Source organism: Neolamprologus brichardi, chromosome 5 (genome assembly GCF_056152115.1).
Source record: "Neolamprologus brichardi isolate AB-2024 chromosome 5, ASM5615211v1, whole genome shotgun sequence".
NCBI classification, from domain to species: domain Eukaryota; kingdom Metazoa; phylum Chordata; class Actinopteri; order Cichliformes; family Cichlidae; genus Neolamprologus; species Neolamprologus brichardi.
The window spans coordinates 8,070,083-8,088,561 of NC_142108.1; the positions used below are offsets into that span (position 1 = coordinate 8,070,083).

Here is an 18,479-nt window from a genome sequence, read left to right on the forward strand (position 1 = left end):
GCAGGCGTGGTTGCAAAAAGTTTAATGTGTGTAATAAAAAGATTCTGAGAGCATGCCTGAGTGACTGTAAAAGAAATGCAGAGGGCATTCTCTTCAAACGGGTGGTATTCAAAGAGCAGGCACTTTCAAAAGGAGACAGCACTGAGGGCAGCCGAGTTTGAACTGTGTTTGTGCAAAGCAGTCTGCCTTTTAAAAAAAAGACAAGCAAAGAATTAATTCCTGAAGTGCGTTCACTGAGTTTTCTTAGAAAGGGAGCAAATTTTAGGGGATATAAAGAAGGAGTGGTGGAGCTATGAAGACGTGAAGACAGGGGGTTTACTAACCGAGCAGGGAGCAGGGAGAGGAGGGAAGTTGTGGACTGGAAGGCAAGTGAGAGAAATACATGGAGGGTAAGAAAGGGATGGAAAAAAGGGACACATAGAGGGAGAACACTGGCCTGGGGCGCTGCTACGTGCTTTGCCTTCTTTCTCCCCTTTCTTCAGGAGGCTCTCAGAGAGACGGAATAGACACGAGATGAAAAGAACAAAAACCCACTTTCTACATGGACCTATGGGAACGCTTGAGCCAGTGGTGCCACATATAGCTGCACCGATCTGACCTCGGCGCTGCAGGAATGATGGCTAGTGAATTACCATGTCAGTGGCCCAGTGCCCCGTCACTCCAGCTCCCTCACACGCATAATAAACACACTCTATCACCCGTTCGGCCCAACCACACCGCCCAAAGAGAGCATATTAATTATAGATACACATTAAATTACTTTCATTACCTCCCCTGCTCAGTCGACGGGACAGAGACAGGGATGATGGATGGAAAGGGGTTTGCTTTACTTCCCCAAGTAGCAAACGCCCCTTCTTTTATCTTCTCTCACCCTTTTCTGGCGTGTTCATTCTTTATTTTGCACCAGTTATCCTGTGACTTGAATTTCCCTATTTGTCTTTTGCATCTTTCCCCCAATTTTTTTGTGACAACTAGACAATGGGAATGTTTGTTCTCTGTCACATGGAAGAGAGCAAAATGTGTCGTAGTTGAAAGTAAATGAAACGTGAATAAAATCTGACTCTACTTTTCTCTATTCATATTTGCTCATGTGTCCAACAGCACTGACTGAAGTACAGCCAAAACATTGACAGTTATACCTTTCTAATGACCTCCTGCAATTTGAACCAAATTTTCACATTTGACTTCATCGCTCCAACAGACCACTGATTTTCTGATGTATACCTCAGCCTTTTTTCCCTGTTTCCCCTTCTAATAAAACCATTTCCAAAGAGGCTTAAGCAGACAGTCGATGGATCAACACAAGGATCAGATGCATATCTCAGTTCCTGTGTCTGGTATTTATTTCTTGCTGACATCATTTTCAGATGCTGTTCATCTGCTGTAGGCCTGCTACTTTTTCTTATGTCCTCCACTTGTCCAGCTTGTCCACAATGCCAATATAATGTTTCAGCTAACAGCTCTTTGGTATTCACCTTGTTGGCGCAAAAATACTATTTTTGAAAATCTGGGTATGTTATACTTGACAGTTTTTGTAGATTTAATTCAAGAGATAATGTCCTCTTGTTGCAAGCTGCTTGTAACAAAGTGCCTAAAGATGCAATTTAAAATGTGTTCTTTGGTATGTGTCAGCACAATACTGCCTCAACCCTTGTGTTAGGTGCCTTTTTTATCTTTGAATGATTTAGTGTAAAGTGGTTAAAAAAATATTACTCTAAAAAAAAGTCAGATGCAGGAACTGGACTGAAAATAAGTGGGAAAAGAAGCTAATATCCAAAGAAAACCTTTAGAGACCTGGAGAACTGTCAACTGTGGCTCAAGACTTTTGCACAGCACTGTATTTCCAACTGTACTCAATTAAACTTGATCTATAATCTCTCTGATTTCATTAACTTTTGAAATCAATCACAAGAAACCTAGCGTCTGCATGCGCTAATGAAAATGTGGCTAATGTGAAAATAGCACCTCTCCAGTGTCATCTTCTCTCATCCTATACAGTGCAGTCCCTGAGCAAATAACCATGCACCACATCTCTTCTTTAACCCTAAAGGCCACTGTAGGCTTCGCAGTGTGTCTGTGTATTTATGTGTGTGCACACTTGTCCTCCTTCGCTGCCTTCTATAAGTTTGATCTCACTGCAGCGAGGAAACCATTACATCGGGTGCCTCTGCTTGCTCAACAACCCCGGGTCTATCTAATCTCTGCTGCTCCGAAACATCCCATTCAATTTCTTCTGTTGATAGATGCCAGTGCTCTTTGAGCCCTTCGGGAGTACATTCTTTCTTTCCTGCTCGTCTCCAACTTTTCACTTGTGTAAGACCACTCTAGATTCATCAGGTCAGTCCCCCTTATTGTAAACAACTAGGATCTGATTTGCACAGATCCAAAGGTCAAGAGAACGGCTGACAGTCAGCATCCACACGCCAGTCTAAGAACGTTTCGTGGCGTACGTAGGATGCTTTATGAAGAGTGATACCCACTCGCTCGCTACCTCTTTAACACCGACTGACAGTTACTGTAACTGAGAGCTGCCAGTTACACTTAGAACAAGCGGATGCATTCTAATTGTAGTCGTCATAAACAGATAAGGAAGAAGCACTCTAACACTAGCACTACTCTTCCTGTTTATATTTACAGCCACCGATGCTACTTAGTGTTTCCAGCTATTTTGCAATTATATTACATTTTGCTGTAACCTCAGCAGACCGCAGCAGACAGAGATCTAATGGGCAAGACACTAAAACCCATGATGCAAGGAGAAAGAACACCAAAAGAACCCTTTAGTAAGGACGTAGCCCGTGTTTATTGAGATCATGAGCACATAACATTGCATTAACTGTGAAATTACTAAACAGCAATGCAGAAGTGTAAACTACCCTAAAGCCATTTTATTCACGGCTGTTTATTTTTTGCTCCACAGCACTTTTCCCAGCATTGCCTAGTCATTGGACCACCTCCAAGACCCTCTGGAGATCCAGAAGTCTTGTGTTTTTTTTTACCATTGGGCATGGAGGACAACATTTATGGAACTCCACAGGAACAAACATTATGAGAAGGGCAGCCTGTAGAGGAGGGTCAGGAGGCCAGAGGGGAGCACGAGGTGAGAGTGAATATAATAATGACAAACGGATTCCTGGCCGCTGCAGCCGCAGCCTCGTCTCTCGGGTATTTTTCCACCTTGTCATGTCCAAAGACCTTGTATAATACTCAGCAAAGGGACAGGAGATAGCAAACACGTGTGTATCTGTACTCGCCTGTGCATTTCTAATTTATTGGCCCACTGATTTGCTGATGCGTGTGAGGCCGCACACAAGAGCACTAGCCTGGAACAGCCGGGCTTTGGTTCATTAGGCGCTCACACCCTTAAGCGGCTGACATTTCCAAACTTGTTCCCCAGTTTTCTAATTGTCGTGAAAAATTGGACACAGGCGCCAACATTGAAAAAGCTGCACGCTACATCTTGATTTGATGGCATTTCTTGAGCATCGCCGGATGAAAGTGAAATGCAAAAAAAAAGCACGCTGGATAGTGCAAAAAGTGAGGAGGGAAATTAAACAGGGCTATTCATCCTTCCTAAATAATCATCTACATAGATAAACCACATAGTGTCATGATAAAAATACGTCAGATCTGGTGTGTAAATTTCAAAAGAATCAGAACAGTTTCGAAAAGTAATGTCAACACAAAATTATGGCATCATTAGCACTCGTTAGTTTGTGTTTCAGCTTGAAATTAATAAATACTGACAAACGGTTAAAAAGGTGTTATCATGTGCTGTTGATTACAGAATTAAAGTCAGTTTAAGACTCCAACAACAGGCTTTGTTAGTGTATGTTTAAACTTTACAGACTTTACAAAGACCAACCAAAAAAAAATGGAAAACTATGGACCAGCAGATACAGCATTTCACATACAGAAAGTAGAAGTTATAAAATGTAATCACTGCATGTGCAATACCACAACAAAATATGTTATCAGTGTTTTAAGAACGGTGAAAACAACAATGGAAAAACATCACAGGTTTAAAGGAAAGTACACAATTCAACATTGCTCCAGAGTCCAGGCAGGTGCAGTTGTACAAATGTCATACCTCTAGAGAGCTGACAGAGTGGACAGAAGACTGTAAATAAAGGAGAGAAATTAGCTGTTTAGAGCAGCTAAAGTTTGACATATAGCTAAAGGTCTTAGCTTTGTACTTTGTGACAGTACTCTTTTATTTCTTTGTTGTCACGGGTAACATAACACATTTGCAATTCATGGCATCTTTTCCATCCATTACTACTCAAATGTAACTTTTTTTTTAGCCTAGTAAACAAAAAAGAAAATCCCAGACACATCTGCATTACTAGCGCATTATATAAAAAGATAGAAAATAAAAAATTCTCTTTCATTTTAAGAATCACTGTCACAGTTTTTCTTCCTCTGTGTGGCCTTAGTGCTGTGGGATAATTTACTCATTTTCTAGAAAGTGTCATGTAACCTTGAAGCATACTGAGGAAAATAATAAAAACCTGAGATTTGCTGTAACTTACTATAAAAACAGAAATCTCTGTCTGTCCACAAACCCCTCCTGAACCATCAAGAGTTCAACCAAACTTGATGCACAGGGTAGCATCATATCATTTTGACAACATGACCTGATCAACAAACTGTAAATTCCAGAATTTACATTTTTTTACAGTAAATATTCGCATCACTTTTCAATTGTGCAGAAAAAAAGAACAATACAAGAAATCACAGACTGTGTCTGAGAGAACAATGTCTCTCAGCTACAAACAGCTCTGCTTGAAATGTGAAAAAGCACAACAGCTTCACAACACAGCTGCTGGCGAGGTCCACTGATAAAGAGGATGATGCCAGTGTGTCAACTCAGAAATAATAACTTCTAGTTTTAGTTCCCCATCCTACTCTGTGGAAAAACAAACAGCTTTTTGTTGTTTACAGAGTAAAAGGCGCTTATATCAATTTGCAATGAGGTAGATCAATACAAATCAAAAGGTTAATGTATAATAAGATTTGTGCCTTCAGAACAAAATAACTGGCAGGATCAAGAATGAATTGCCTAAAGGGTTTTGTTTTTGGTAACACAAAAGGTACTCCAACAAGATGCATTTCTCATTTAAAAAAAAAAACTTCACCCAATACTGATATTTACTTACAGTCTGCACAAACTCACATGCACAGGAAAGGTAGCTAATCGTTTTTAAACTTTCAAAAACATTGGTTAACCATCTTCAAATTCTTCATCAAGAGCCATAATCAGGTCAAAGTTGTTCATGTGTGGCTTGTGCAGCAAAACTTCCATCAGCTTTAGCTCTACCTTGTGCTAATTAGCAAAAGTAATTTAAAAAAAGTAAACACACTAAGCTAACATGGTGAATATAGTCAAATCTATACCAGTGAGAAATCTCCACGTTTAACAACGTTAAGCAGCTTTGCGCGCCGATATTAGCAATTAGCTCAAGTTGCTATACAACCTGTTAGCATGGCTGTAGTCTCTGTGTTGTCTGCTGGTTGAAAGGCTGTACAGTTCATCAAAAGTCAAAGTAATTGCCGACTGACTGAACGAATAAATCAGTCTGTTAAAAATGAGTGTGAGCGAGCAGAAAGCAATCTGTGCTAAGATCAACCTGTACTGCTACAACTATCACCCCGCTGCATTCACGCTAAATAAAGCAATCACATTTCATTTTGTTTCGGCGCTCTCTGGGTCCTGCTGGGCTGTGCTCATCTCCGTCTCCTCAGCTTCAGGCTGCTCCATCTCTGCCGCTGAGACGCTCATCTGCTCCTGGTTCTCTATGTTAGTTTGGTTACGCTCTCGGTCTTTAGCTCTCTTTTCTTTCTCCAGCATGTGGTAGTTGTAGATGTTCATGACGAAGAGAAAAAGCCCACCAGTCGTGATGACTGAGCCACACATGAGGAAAAGGTACTTGTAGTCGCCAAAGATGTCTACCAGTAACCCTGTGTGAAAGAGGCCAGAAAGAATATTTAAAACTAATCAAAGAAAACACAGCACAGTGAGAGTATAGCGTCTAGACGGCAAGTGTGAAGGTGAAGAGGAAGATCAGACTCAGATATTGCTTATGAGTGCGTGCAAGAGAGCGAGAGTGAGCATAGGCCAATTTGAGAAGAGCCATCTCGGAAATGACGGGGCCATTACACCCTTCTTGGCTCTCCTGAATCGCCGGGAAGGCAATTTGGATGGCTGCTACCAAAACGAATCAGAGGAGAGGCATATTCTCAGAACCATAACAATCCAGCTCAAGTCTGCAGAAAAGTGACAAATGTGGTTTAGATCAGATTTGAGCCTGCGGCTTTTCTGAGTCCTAAGTCCACAAGTCGCCCCGACCCCCGTTTTCCCCACCAGACACGGATCAATAGGCGAATGTCGCTATCTCTCTCAGTATCGGCATCTAGGACTGTCCACCTCACTGCATTACAATCCCCCTTAAAGCCGTATGGAATCATGGCAGCTCGCCTCAGAAGCTGAAGTATTTTGAGCAGGATTAGTTTCTGTTTATTTTCTCTTGCTCCTAGAGTCTTCCCTTCTCTTTCCACTATTAAACATCTAGTTAGTAAAGATGACTGTGTTTATTCATCAGGCCAGTTTTATAAAATCCTGCGTGAACCGAACACCCAACTTTCAAAAGACATTTAAATTTGATGTTTGTCAAACATATTAGGAAGCACATTTAGTACAAACATGCTACCGTCTCCTTCTGAAACCAATTAAAGACGATGTTAAACTATAAGGAAATTAAACTGATTCCCTTAGCAGATCTCCTTAACTATACCACCTGCCATCTTTGCAGTGGAAGATTGTGTTAAAATAATGTTTGTGTGACTGAATGCAATGTACTGTACTATACTAGGAGGGGGTCACTTTGCATTTGGATCATTTTCAACCATCTCAATGCCGCCTGTATTATCTGATTGATAGCACTCATCTGGTGCCTGTACTTCAATGACCATCACCCTCATTAAGACAGCCCTTGATTGGCTAAGCAGTAATTAAGTCCATCTGGCATAGTCACCTCTTTTTTAATGTATTCACAGCTTAATTATGGCCCAGGTACAGGACTTTAATGACGAGAGTTTGAACTGAGCGTCATTAAACACCCAAAGCAAAAGGGTAATTACACCCGCTTACCTCACTTCCTCCTAATTGGATTGACCCGAAGGTTTGGGGGAGCAGTAACAAGCAAAATAGGGGAGACATAACGATTGAGCCCTCTGGAGGAGATTGTTAGACGTGCAGGGAGGCACTTATTTACCCTATTAAATGAGCGCCTCGGAACACGGTTGCTCTAGACTAACTGGGGGGCCTGTAACTTTTCACCTCATTAAAAGTCAGGTTGGAGGCAAAGGACGCGTTTGTCAGCAGGATGATATTCACAGCTGATTAAGTCATGTGCAGCTAAACTACTGTACATCCTCACCTTGTTTATGTAGGACATTAGGCCTGTATGAACACTGGTGAACAAGTTGAGCAACAACAGAGAGAACGGCTTGCTCACTGCAATACAGTATGTGTTATTGACAGACATCACCAAAAATGATAAATACCTTCCAAAACCAAATTTCTGAAAACACTAGGGAGCGTACACCTACAAGTATTGTAGTCTATCCTTACATGCATGAAGAAAGATGGCCACAAGTTAAGAAAAATGTTACACGTAGAAGATGGTAAGTAGTTTATCGGACAAAATAGGTCCGCCTCGACTTGTTAAGAAAAGCAGTAAGAGTCGGGGAATAAATTATTTTAAAAAAGCATCATTTCTTTTGACAAAAGGAGGAAACACTTTGACTGATATTGCAAAATCAACTCTAGGCTAAAATGGCTATTACACTGTATTTCATAGTAATGTTAGTAGCTTTTTTCTTTTTGTTTTACAGGGACAATGAGCCAAAATGCTGAACAGGTGGTCAGTGTAGTACTGTGTGCTAAGGTTGGGGGATATGTAAAAATTTTCCAGCCAACATTCGTCAATCCAATAATTCGTGCAGGTGACTTTTTGATGGGCGGGGAATGTAATCGCGCACCGACTGATTTACGCATTTAGAATTTATTCGTAAGTTTCGTTTGGAGGGAATACTTTACCTTCTTTTCTTGTTTGTTTCAGTATTAATATAGCTACTTTTTGGATTATTGAATCATTTATTTATTTATTTGAGATGCACTGAATTGCACAAAAGACTTTATGTCTGAGGGTTTGGGGTTTTTTATGTTCGCTCGAAGAGATATTTTGATTTTTAACGTACTTTTTGTTTAATTTTGTAAGTGTGTAAGACAGACAAACACTGGACCGGCCTGTAAACACGGTTATAGTGGAAAAAAGAATCCAGTTTCTCTTTGTTTCCCTCCCCACCATGGTGGGTTTTATTAAAATTTAAATAAAATGTTTTTGTTTTTTCTGAACATAGGCTACTGCCGTTCTTTCTTTCTATTATGAGTTTAAGTAAATGAATCGCTGCATTTGGGTGACTCTGAGGAGGGTGGGTTTGTTCGCAGCTGGAATACGGTGCTGCTAAAACAGCGCTATTATTTTTTCCATTGACTGCTTTTGTTAGCTTCAACCAACATTATTAGCAAACTTACTCGTGGGCAAATAAATGAATCGCTCTTGTAAAAACGATCAAAGGCTTTTACAAGAGCAGTGGGTCCAATCGCCCAACCTTACTGTGTGCTTCCTAATGTGACTTTTATACACTATGATGTAGATTCATGCATAAGTGAATCAATCTTAAAGTTTGGCATTGTTTTTCCCCCATCAGTTTTGCAACATGATTTTATAACTGCAATGAAAACCAACAATACCACCCTAACTTTCCCTCGTAAAGCCTCAACAATGAAATATCTGTGGATGTTACAGCGGGCTGCGTTTATAGATATATTTCTGGCACTGCAGTGAAAAGGCATTATACACTGATTTTCGGCCTCGTCTCATGTGCACAGAGATTCTCTGAATCTGTTGATGATAGTATGTACTGTAAATGATAAGATATTCAAAGTCTTCACAATTTGATGTTGAGAAACATTAATCTGAAATTGTTCCACAATATAGACACAGTTTGCTTCTTACTGGTAAACTGCCCATCTGTATTTCTGAGTGCCTCACTAAGATGCTCTTTATACCCAACCTGTTGCTATTGCAAATGTTAGTCAGACTGTAAATAAAATGCAGCTTTTTTTTCTTATCTTTAAATGAAGCCTGGATTTGCCCCAGATGCTCCATTATGTCATGAAAGCCTGTGCCCATGAGCATAGATGGCTTCTTTCCAGCAGGAAATCACCATGACGAACTGCATCTTTGTGTGGGCATCTCATACAATACAAAACATCCATACTCAGTGATAATGCGGCTCTGTCTTACAGAAATGATACTGTTACCAAGCTTTACTGCAACATAATGCACAGCCTGTGAATGAAAGAGATAAACAAACAAATATTGTTTGCAAGGCTGCTCTCGCTTGAATGCGGTTATTTCCTCTGTAACGGCGGAAATTTCTCTTTTCCCCAAGTGTTTCTCAATGTTTGTAAGTATATATTACCTTGCTCTTTGCCTCTGTTGTAGAAAGAAGCAGCGCAAAGCAATCTTAAGTGATCTAAGAGTAAATATGTGTACTTGTGTAAGAGAAAGACAGAAAAAGGATTATGTATGAATGAAGGATGTGTTACCTGCAGCAGGTGGTCCCAGCAGCATGGGGAAGCACTCCACGATCGTGACAAGTCCAACGGCGCTGGGGAAGCGCTGATTTCCCATCAGATCCATAAGGCATTCAAATATCAGGGCGAAAACCATCCCGAACCCCACACCAAAAAATACTGCGTAGACCACCAGGAGGGTATAGCTCTTCATCAGAGGGCACAGCAAATGGCACGTTCCATTAAAAACCATGGCAAAGCTGAAGAAGTACTGAATTCTAGGCCTGATCCACTTGCTGTTGGCTACCAGGCCGGTGCCGGGTCGAACAAACATGTCAACAAAGCCCATAATGGAGAGCAGGTAGGCCGCAGAGTACTTCTCAACACCTTGGCTAACAGCATAGGTAGACAGGAACACAATGGGTGCATACGCTCCAAAGATGAACATGACATTTCCTATTAGGTAAATGACAAAGCCCCTGTTCCTGAAAAAAGACAGATCCACAAACTTCTTTGTGTTCTTCACACAACTTCCTTTTATCTTAGTCTTGCACTTATTTGGCCGATCCACGTTTTGCTGCGGTGCACAAGCGAGTGTCTTACAAACAGGTCGCATGAGGGCTCCAGCAACACAACAGTTGAGCATCAGACCCCCCAGGATAAGGAGGCTTCCTCTCCAGCCATATGTGCCCAGTAGATATTGGTTAAGAGGAGCCAGGAAACAAAGGAACACTGGACTGCCAGCCATAGCAAGTCCATTGGCTAAAGGACGCCTGGCCAGAAAATATTTACTAATGATGGTGAGAGATGCATTCAGGTTAAAGGCGAGTCCACAACCTGCATGTAGAAAGATTGAAAACATCTCAGTCACATTCCAAAAACCCTCAGGAAGAAAAACCCTACTGAACCTAAGCTCCAAAGGGTACTTAATTAAATTAAGACTAAATCTGCCGGCTGCTCATTAAGGTTCCATCTCATTTCACTTTTGCCATCTAAAATCTCATTACAGGACTCTGGAATTATTTCAGAAATAATTTCTCCATTCAAGTAGAAATAAATTGGAGAGCCTGGGTAATACATTTACTCACTTGCCTTTCTATGCATCTAATTGGACCTTATTTTGAAGAAGATGAAGAGTTACAGTTAGATAGCTACGGTGTTTAGAATTTCTCCCTCTAATGTCAGGGTATTCTTACGATGCATAAAGTTTTTGTTGTTTGGTTGGTTTTTTTAATGCATTTAAATGGGGATTTACTATATTAGGCTTTTAGGGGGACATAAAACGTGTAATTTAGCATTTTTTTCTTTCCTAATGAGGAATTTCACATTATTTTGACTTTAAATTAAAAAGACTGACTGTAATCACAATAAATGTGACATCTACAAGTCACCGAATTATGACACTGTCCCCTAAAACTTAAGAGGAACACTTAATCATCACAGTATAGTAACATATGTTAAAGCTGCTGCCAGACTTGTTTTGGTGCAAGTGAAAGTGACAACAGGTTGTCTTCATTGGAAAGGCAACCTCCAAAAAGCCACATGGCACCATTTAGTTGTAATCCAGCTCCTCCAGGATGGCACATCACCTTCTCAAAATGGTTTGCTGTGTCTCCCAGCACAGTCTCAAGAGTGTGGAGGCCATTACACAAGGAGACAGAGCTGCAAAGGGGTGCCAACCCAGCAGGAGTGGTGTCGGCTCCTTTGTATGGGAAGGAACAGGACCCAGCAAAATGACCTCCAGCTGGCTGCTCATGTGCATGTTTCTGACCAAAGTGTCATAAACAGATTCCATGAAGTGTTCATAACCAGCACCGTGCAGCTCCAATGGCATTCGCCAGAGAACATCAGAACTGGCCGGTTCGCCGAGAGCTCATCTGACAGATCTGAAAGAGTCTGGAGACACCATGGCAAACCTGTGGTCTGTGGCCACCACATGCAAAACAGTTTCTACGTTCCTGGTACCCGTCCAGTGCACCTGTTGCCATGTTCATTTGCACCGAAGCAGGTGAAATGGATTCACAATGGTTCATGCTTTCTGACTGCACAGACTGACACCCCTTTAGGTTCTATTAAGTGTTCTATTTATCTTATTTTTAATGCATTTGAATGCATAACAGTGTGTTTTAAATGATCACGGAACCCCAAATCATGACGTACCAAAAATAGTAATAGAGGAATTTTCCATGCATTTGTGCTGTCACACCTGGATTATTGTATTGCCTTATTTACAGGCTTAGATAAAACATCTTTAACGCCTCCAAGCAATGCAAAATGCTGCAACCACACTAACACATTCTAGTAAATGAGCTCACATTAACCCTGCTTTATCATTTTTAATTTGGCTCCCAGTTGACTTTAGAATTTGTTTAAAATTTCTTGTATTACATACGGAGTACTAAATGGACAAGATCCAAACTATACATCTTGTCATCATTCTGTCTGTGAAAAGCACTATAGAAACTATTTAAATGATGCTCTTAGTTCAATTATAAATATGTACTATCATCAAAATGTCCTAGAAAGTGTTGAGATTCAATTATTTGAAGTGCCTCAATTCTATGCTTTATATTAACTAAAATGCCATATAACCATATAGTGTAGTATTAAGTGGACACGGCCCTGAAAATAAAGGCATTAGATTACATGTCCTTGGGGGGTAGAATGCTGTAGACTCTCGCTCACGCTTGCCTGGGAGAAAGTAGATAACAGGGGACCATCTTCTAGTAGAAAGTTACTGAAACACTGTTGTTTAGACTAGAGAGGGACCAGCAGATTGATTGTTTGATTGTAACTGATTGTTTATTCTGAGAAAAACAGGTATGGGATATTAAACTGTTTTGTGATGCATTATACTGCTTATTGATAAGAAATACTCTTTCCAGAGAATCATGGCCTTATTCTTCTGATTAGAAAGAACAGAACATACTGCACAGGAAGCCCAGGTCATAACTTACGCTCACTGAGAAAAAGAAAGAATCTGAATGTTTAGTTTGGAGGGGGGCCGAAGCTTTGAGAATGTGAGAAACGGTCAGACACGTCGAGATTTGCCGGACACCCTCCTGTGCACATCTCCCGTCCGCACGTTTGTAATGCTCAAAGTGTTTGTGTGGAATAAAGAGAATTGCATTGATTAAAGAGATTGTTGATTGAGCATTTATACACCGAGTGTTGTTCTTCCTTCAGCCCAAAATTCAAAGAGTTGGGGTATTTAACAAAAGTCCACTGTGTGTATAACCAATGCAGTCAATCTTAGCAACACAGATTGTTAAAGCTGAGGTGTGTGCAGAGAGACAAACCACGAAACTGTTCATGTGATCTTGTGTTGTGCTTGAACAGTGCCAGGCAGGTGCTCCAACCAATGAGAAGGAGTCATTATTCCAGTGACAAGGACAGCATACCTCACCAGCTTCTCAGCATCACAAACACCAGTGAGAGAGTGAATGAAGGAGTATACGAGGAGGAATAATTCTGAGATGTATTTCACTGTGTGTGGGGTGCTTTTTTATTAATGTGCGGGCGTTTGTGTATGTGTAAGCATATGTCTGTATGACTTCTAGGCAAAACTGCCTAATGCCTGTGTGTCAGTGCACTAGGCACAGGGGAACAGTGTAGAGCCCACACATGCCCCAGGCACCACACATGGCCCAGCCACTCGCTGTGCCTATTAATCCTTCACAGGGGCCCTTGGCTGGGTAATGAGCCTCTTAGGATGGCAGAGAGCCCCCATGTGACGAACCTGATTGGAGCTTACGGAAGAGTACAGAGGGCCATGGAAGATCATGCTCTCTGGGATCAGAGACAGTTCTGTCTTAATTACTGTCCTGGTCCTGGTCCCCTCGGTGCTCTAACTGCACCCTAGGAGCCGGGGCAGATGCCCAGGGCCTTCAGGAAAGGCATGGCAGTCTAGTTATGGGGAGCAGATCTGAACCAAGAGATTCTAAAAGCGATGTGAAAAGATGCAGACTGCCAACATCCCAATCCCACTGGGACCAGGATTGATGGGAATGCAAACTGAATGGTAAACAAGTATGGCATGATATCTTGGTTTTAGTCTGTGATCAATTATGAATTCCCAAAGTGAGACCACAAAAAGTAAAAAACTGTTCAAGCAGCAGTAACACATACAGCTTAGAAATAAAAGTACTGTACCTCCAATGACGCCAATGCAGAAGTAGAGATAAGCGATGGAGCTCCCAAAAGATGCGGTTACCATAGACACTCCACACATCAGTCCACCCATGATGACAATTGGTCGGCTCCCAAAACGATTGACCAACATGCTGCTCACCGGTCCTGCAAAAAACAGATGAGCACTGAGAACGAGCGGTACATTCTTGTATTATGTTACTTCTTAATGTCGCCAAAGTTTTAGTAATCTGGGTACCTACTACTTGAAGGTAAACTGATGGGTCTAAACCAGTGAAATTCATCATGTGATCATAGGGCTAAATTCTGCCACACAATTTTGTAATGAATAGCTCATTAAACAAAATAAATAACTTAAAAGATGAGTTTCATGTTTGTTTTAAATGTCTGTTCATTTTATCTGAAAAGCATTATTATTTGCGCATTAGCTGTTGAGCATCCCTGATCTAAACCAAGGGCAAAAGGACATGACAGAGGGTGACAGAAGACCTCCACAGCAAAGCAACCTGGCAACTCATTAAACATTCCCCTGATAATGTAAAACACTACACCCAGTGATCAATCAGCAATTAAAAAGCCTTTTATATGCTGTCACTCTTTCCTTCATTCATAACCTTGCCTGAAAGAGTGACATTGAACCACAAGTCGTTCTCCAGAATAATGAAAACCTCTATATTCTTATTGCTAAAAGACAAACTGAACTTACACACACTTCTCGAAAAAAAAATTAAAGGAACGCTTTGAAAACGCATCAGATCTCAATGGGGGAAAAAAGATATGTATACTGATGTGGACTGTGTTAGGAATGAAAAGTTCACACATTGTTTGAAGGCAATAAAAGTGATCAACCTGCCCCCCAAAAATCAAAGTGGAAAAAAAACGATGCAGCAATGATGCTCAGTTGTATGTCCCCCATTACCCTGTATGCATGTGTGACAACGTTGGGGTGTGCTCCTAATGAGACACCGGATAATCTCCTCCCAGATCTGGACCCGGGCATCACTGAGTTTTAGCAGTATCCTATTTTAGCAGTTGTCTCATTGTTGCCCCTCTAGTGCAGCTGTTGTTAATTTCATTAACACCAAAGTGGGTGAAACTGATTAACAGCCCCCTCTGCTACTTAACTTACCTAATCAATATCCCAGCAGTTTAACTGGACTGATGCTATACTCTGATTAAAAGCTGTTCCTTTAATTGTTTTTAGCTGTGCAGTTCAGTGGTGGCAGCAGTGATAGATTAAATCTTTTTGCATGTCACAAAAACAAATAATTTGTTCCAATTTCTTTTATTTTTGCACTAGCAATGTGATTCTTAAAGAGCCATTAGCTGAAGACCTTGCATATCTCAACATGGTGCAGTTTGTCCATAAAGAAATCTAGGAAAACTGGACAAGTAGAAGTTGTGTCCTTGGGAAATAGGGAAAAAGCATTCTTAAGGGAGGCCGTAAGGAGAAAAGGCTGAGGTATTCCCAGTTACACAAGAACTGGACTTAAAACCAGTGGCAACAGGTCTTATGGAGTGATTAATCCAAATGTGAAACTTTTGGTTCAGATCAGTGAGTGTCTACAACCAGTGGAGGCTCTGTTATGGTTTGGGGCTGTATATCAGCCAGTTGTGTTGGGCATCTTGTCAAAACTGATGGAATAACAAATGCAGAAAAGCATTAACAGATTTTGATCCACCACACAATGCCGTCTGGAAAGTGTCTGATTGGCAAAAACTTCATTTTTCAGATCATGATCCAAAAACACACCTCCAATGCAGTAAAAACATACCTGAATTTAAAAAATAAAAATACAAACTCTCGACAGAAAACAACAAAAGGCAGCCAAGATCCAAACAACAGCTTCAAGAAGCCTGGAGAACTATTCCTGAAGACTACTTAAAGAAATTAAGAAAGTGTGCCTAAGACAGATCAGGCTGTGTGAAGAACAGAGGGGGTCATACCAAATACTGACATTCATGCTTGTTAGAATGATACAATATTTATTCTTTTTACCAGATATACATATTCCATGTATGATTTGACATGTTTTAATAAATTGCTGCACCTGTGTCCCATTTTTCTAGCAAAATATAAAGGAATGAAGGGTGACTCAAGACTTCTGCACAACACTGTATGGGAAATCAAATATCCACCCAGCTGTTTATACAGTTACACAGGTTCCAAGCAGGGTCAAAGATAGATCATCGTTTTCGCTGTAGCCGTGTCACAATAGGGCATCTCTTGTTCTACCACCGTATCCATTTCCATTATAAGTTTATCATTGTGACTCGTTGAGTCAGAGGTTTCCTGAAAAGGCTGTCATGTCTTTCCCATGGGGGCCTGGTGTCAGACCCCACTGTGCTGAACCTTCCTCTGATATATTCCCCTCTTTCCTTCTCCTCCGCTAGGTGACATTGTTGAATCCTTGCCAAGGACAATATGATAAAGTCCTGTGCCTGAGCCACATTGGAGGGGAATATTTCACTAGTTAGGCCACTCTGATTTGAGTGCAGGTGAGTAACATAGCGTGCTGTCCTGCAACCTTGAAAGCAGATACTAACAAACTCAGGTAAAAAAAAAAAAAAAGACAAGAAGAAGAAAATCACACTAAATAAAAACTCAAGATTCTACTTTTTTCTTTCAGGAGTAAATAAAATATTTATGTCTTCACAAAATTGTAGAGAATACAGTTTTTGTTACCTTTATTTATTCTCAACGTTAGTATTTTGAAGACAGTATATAATATATCTAAGTAGGGTCTGATTTGTGACATCTGACTTCACTTCTACAAACCCAAATGTAGATGTCACATGCAGTGGTGCTTACTTCCATAAATTCCCTTTGGACCTCAGTGAAGAGACTTAAATTTAGGTCAGGTGACTTACATGGTAGCAACGTTCACTTTATTAGGCAGCGGGTGCAGTCGCTCATGTGAAGCCAGTTATACTCGTTACTGTATTTCTCTAAATCTAAATTACACCCATACACAACAGTCGTGCCTTTGCAGCGGACACAGACACCACACAAACGATCTTTATGAAACTGGGATTTTTGTGTTTATGATGCTTATCGCCAAGTGCAAATGCACAGAGCAGACTTCTCAAAATACTGATCTGCCTGCTGTCGGCTGGTTTGAAGCTGTGCTTTAGTAATGCTTGATGCAACTTCTTACAGAAGGTGTAGAGAAATTCTGATCAACAGACCATGATCGGAGCTAGTATGGGGTGTACGTGGTATGTCAGAACCCTAGGACAACTAAATAAAACACAAAAGAACAAGAGACCAAAAAAAAAAAAAACTCAGTCTGGTTAACCTGCAGGCTATCATTTACCAGCCAATACAAATGTGTTCTCTAGTAGTGATAAGAGTACTGATTTAGAGGTGCTGACTACAAAAAGTGTGATGGCCTAAAGGTACGAGGCCACACTACACTGCATTCCAAGCAGCTCTGGGTTTGAGATTATCATATTTATGCTAAGCAAGTGGTTTATTGATGTAGCATCACATATCACAGCTGACAAAAACAGACTGCAGAAGACTATTCAAATTCAATTCAGTTTTATTTATACAGCGCCAAATCACAACAACAGTTGCCTTAAGGCGCTCTATATTGTAAGGTAAAGTCCCTACAACAATAAAGCATACAGTAATGCTAACTATGTGGATAGGAAAGCTTAGAAACAGTTTAACCAATAAAGCACACACAGAGTTAACTCACCTCCTGCATACATAGCAGCTAGCATAATAGAGGAAATCCATGCTATTTCACTGTAGCCAGCCTGCAAGTCTTCTTGAATGTCTTTAAAGAAAATGGAAAGGGCTTTGGGTGTGGAGTAGGCAAACCCAATGGAAATATGGGCCCCAATCACCACCATCCAGCCCCAACCGCCATCCAGGGGCTTGGAGCCCAAAACATCTGCTGGAGCAGGAGGCATGTTCCTGTTCAGAGTACAGTGTAGGGGGACACAGTGTTACACTCGCTGCATGCATGAACAAAGCAGTACAATCTAAGTAAAACACACAAGCGCATATTAATTTAAAACGAGGAGTCGGATTTCAAAATAAAAGTCTCAACATCATTCTAAACTTGCTGACAGGTAGTTGAGACATGGACTCACACCGAACTTAAACTTTGGGCTGTTTTCAGATTCTGCGACATGCTAGACCACACCGGCCATGTTTGTAAACAGAAGCGGGGGAAATAACCTGCAAAACTACGCAACAAAGCAAGCTCTTGTGTAATATACTGCTGCTGCTGTTGGTGGTGGTCATCATAATGGGAAATGTGTGATTTCTTCCCTAGACGTATTAAAATACAGCAATACCCAAAGATCTGACACTGCAATTCCACATTAGAGTTTTTTACAAGCCAAGATAACTTTTCCGATCACTCCGTCTCGTTAAACCGTTACGCGCGGAGTGGAGCAGGAACGCTACTCACCACCACGTGGACAAAGAAACCGGTTTCCCAGTGTGTGTGGATATACTGCAGAAAGCCTCACTGCATCTTACCGTTCGCTGAGCGTCTGCGCAGCCTCTCTTTACGAAGTTCTTGACCAAAGTTTCACCAGCCTACTGCTTTATTTGACTGCTGGTCACATGTCGCACACATGGGCCCGAGGTGATCCGATTCACTAAAATCAATGGGACATGAGCTTTGTCTCCTCTGCGTTTTTCAGCCACACTGCTGTCTGCGGC

At 41.1% G+C, this 18,479-nt stretch overlaps 1 protein-coding gene across 2 annotated transcripts; it reads right to left on the bottom strand.

Moving 5' to 3' along the window:
• Window positions 1-2,793: 2,793 nt before the first annotated feature.
• LOC102798987 (monocarboxylate transporter 2-like) lies at window positions 2,794-18,453 on the bottom strand. 2 transcript variants are annotated; one of them, XM_006784613.3, is made up of 5 exons: window positions 18,294-18,453; window positions 17,500-17,720; window positions 13,799-13,942; window positions 9,680-10,483; window positions 2,794-5,961 (listed from the first exon to the last, which is right to left on the bottom strand). In XM_006784613.3, exons 2-5 carry the CDS (start codon window positions 17,714-17,716, stop codon window positions 5,687-5,689), a joined length of 1,440 nt encoding a protein of 479 aa, XP_006784676.1. In that variant the 5' UTR covers window positions 17,717-17,720; window positions 18,294-18,453; the 3' UTR covers window positions 2,794-5,686. The 2 variants fall into 2 exon arrangements, with proteins under 2 accessions (XP_006784676.1, XP_006784675.1); XM_006784612.3 differs by having other exon boundaries at window positions 18,223-18,298.
• Window positions 18,454-18,479: the final 26 nt, after the last annotated feature.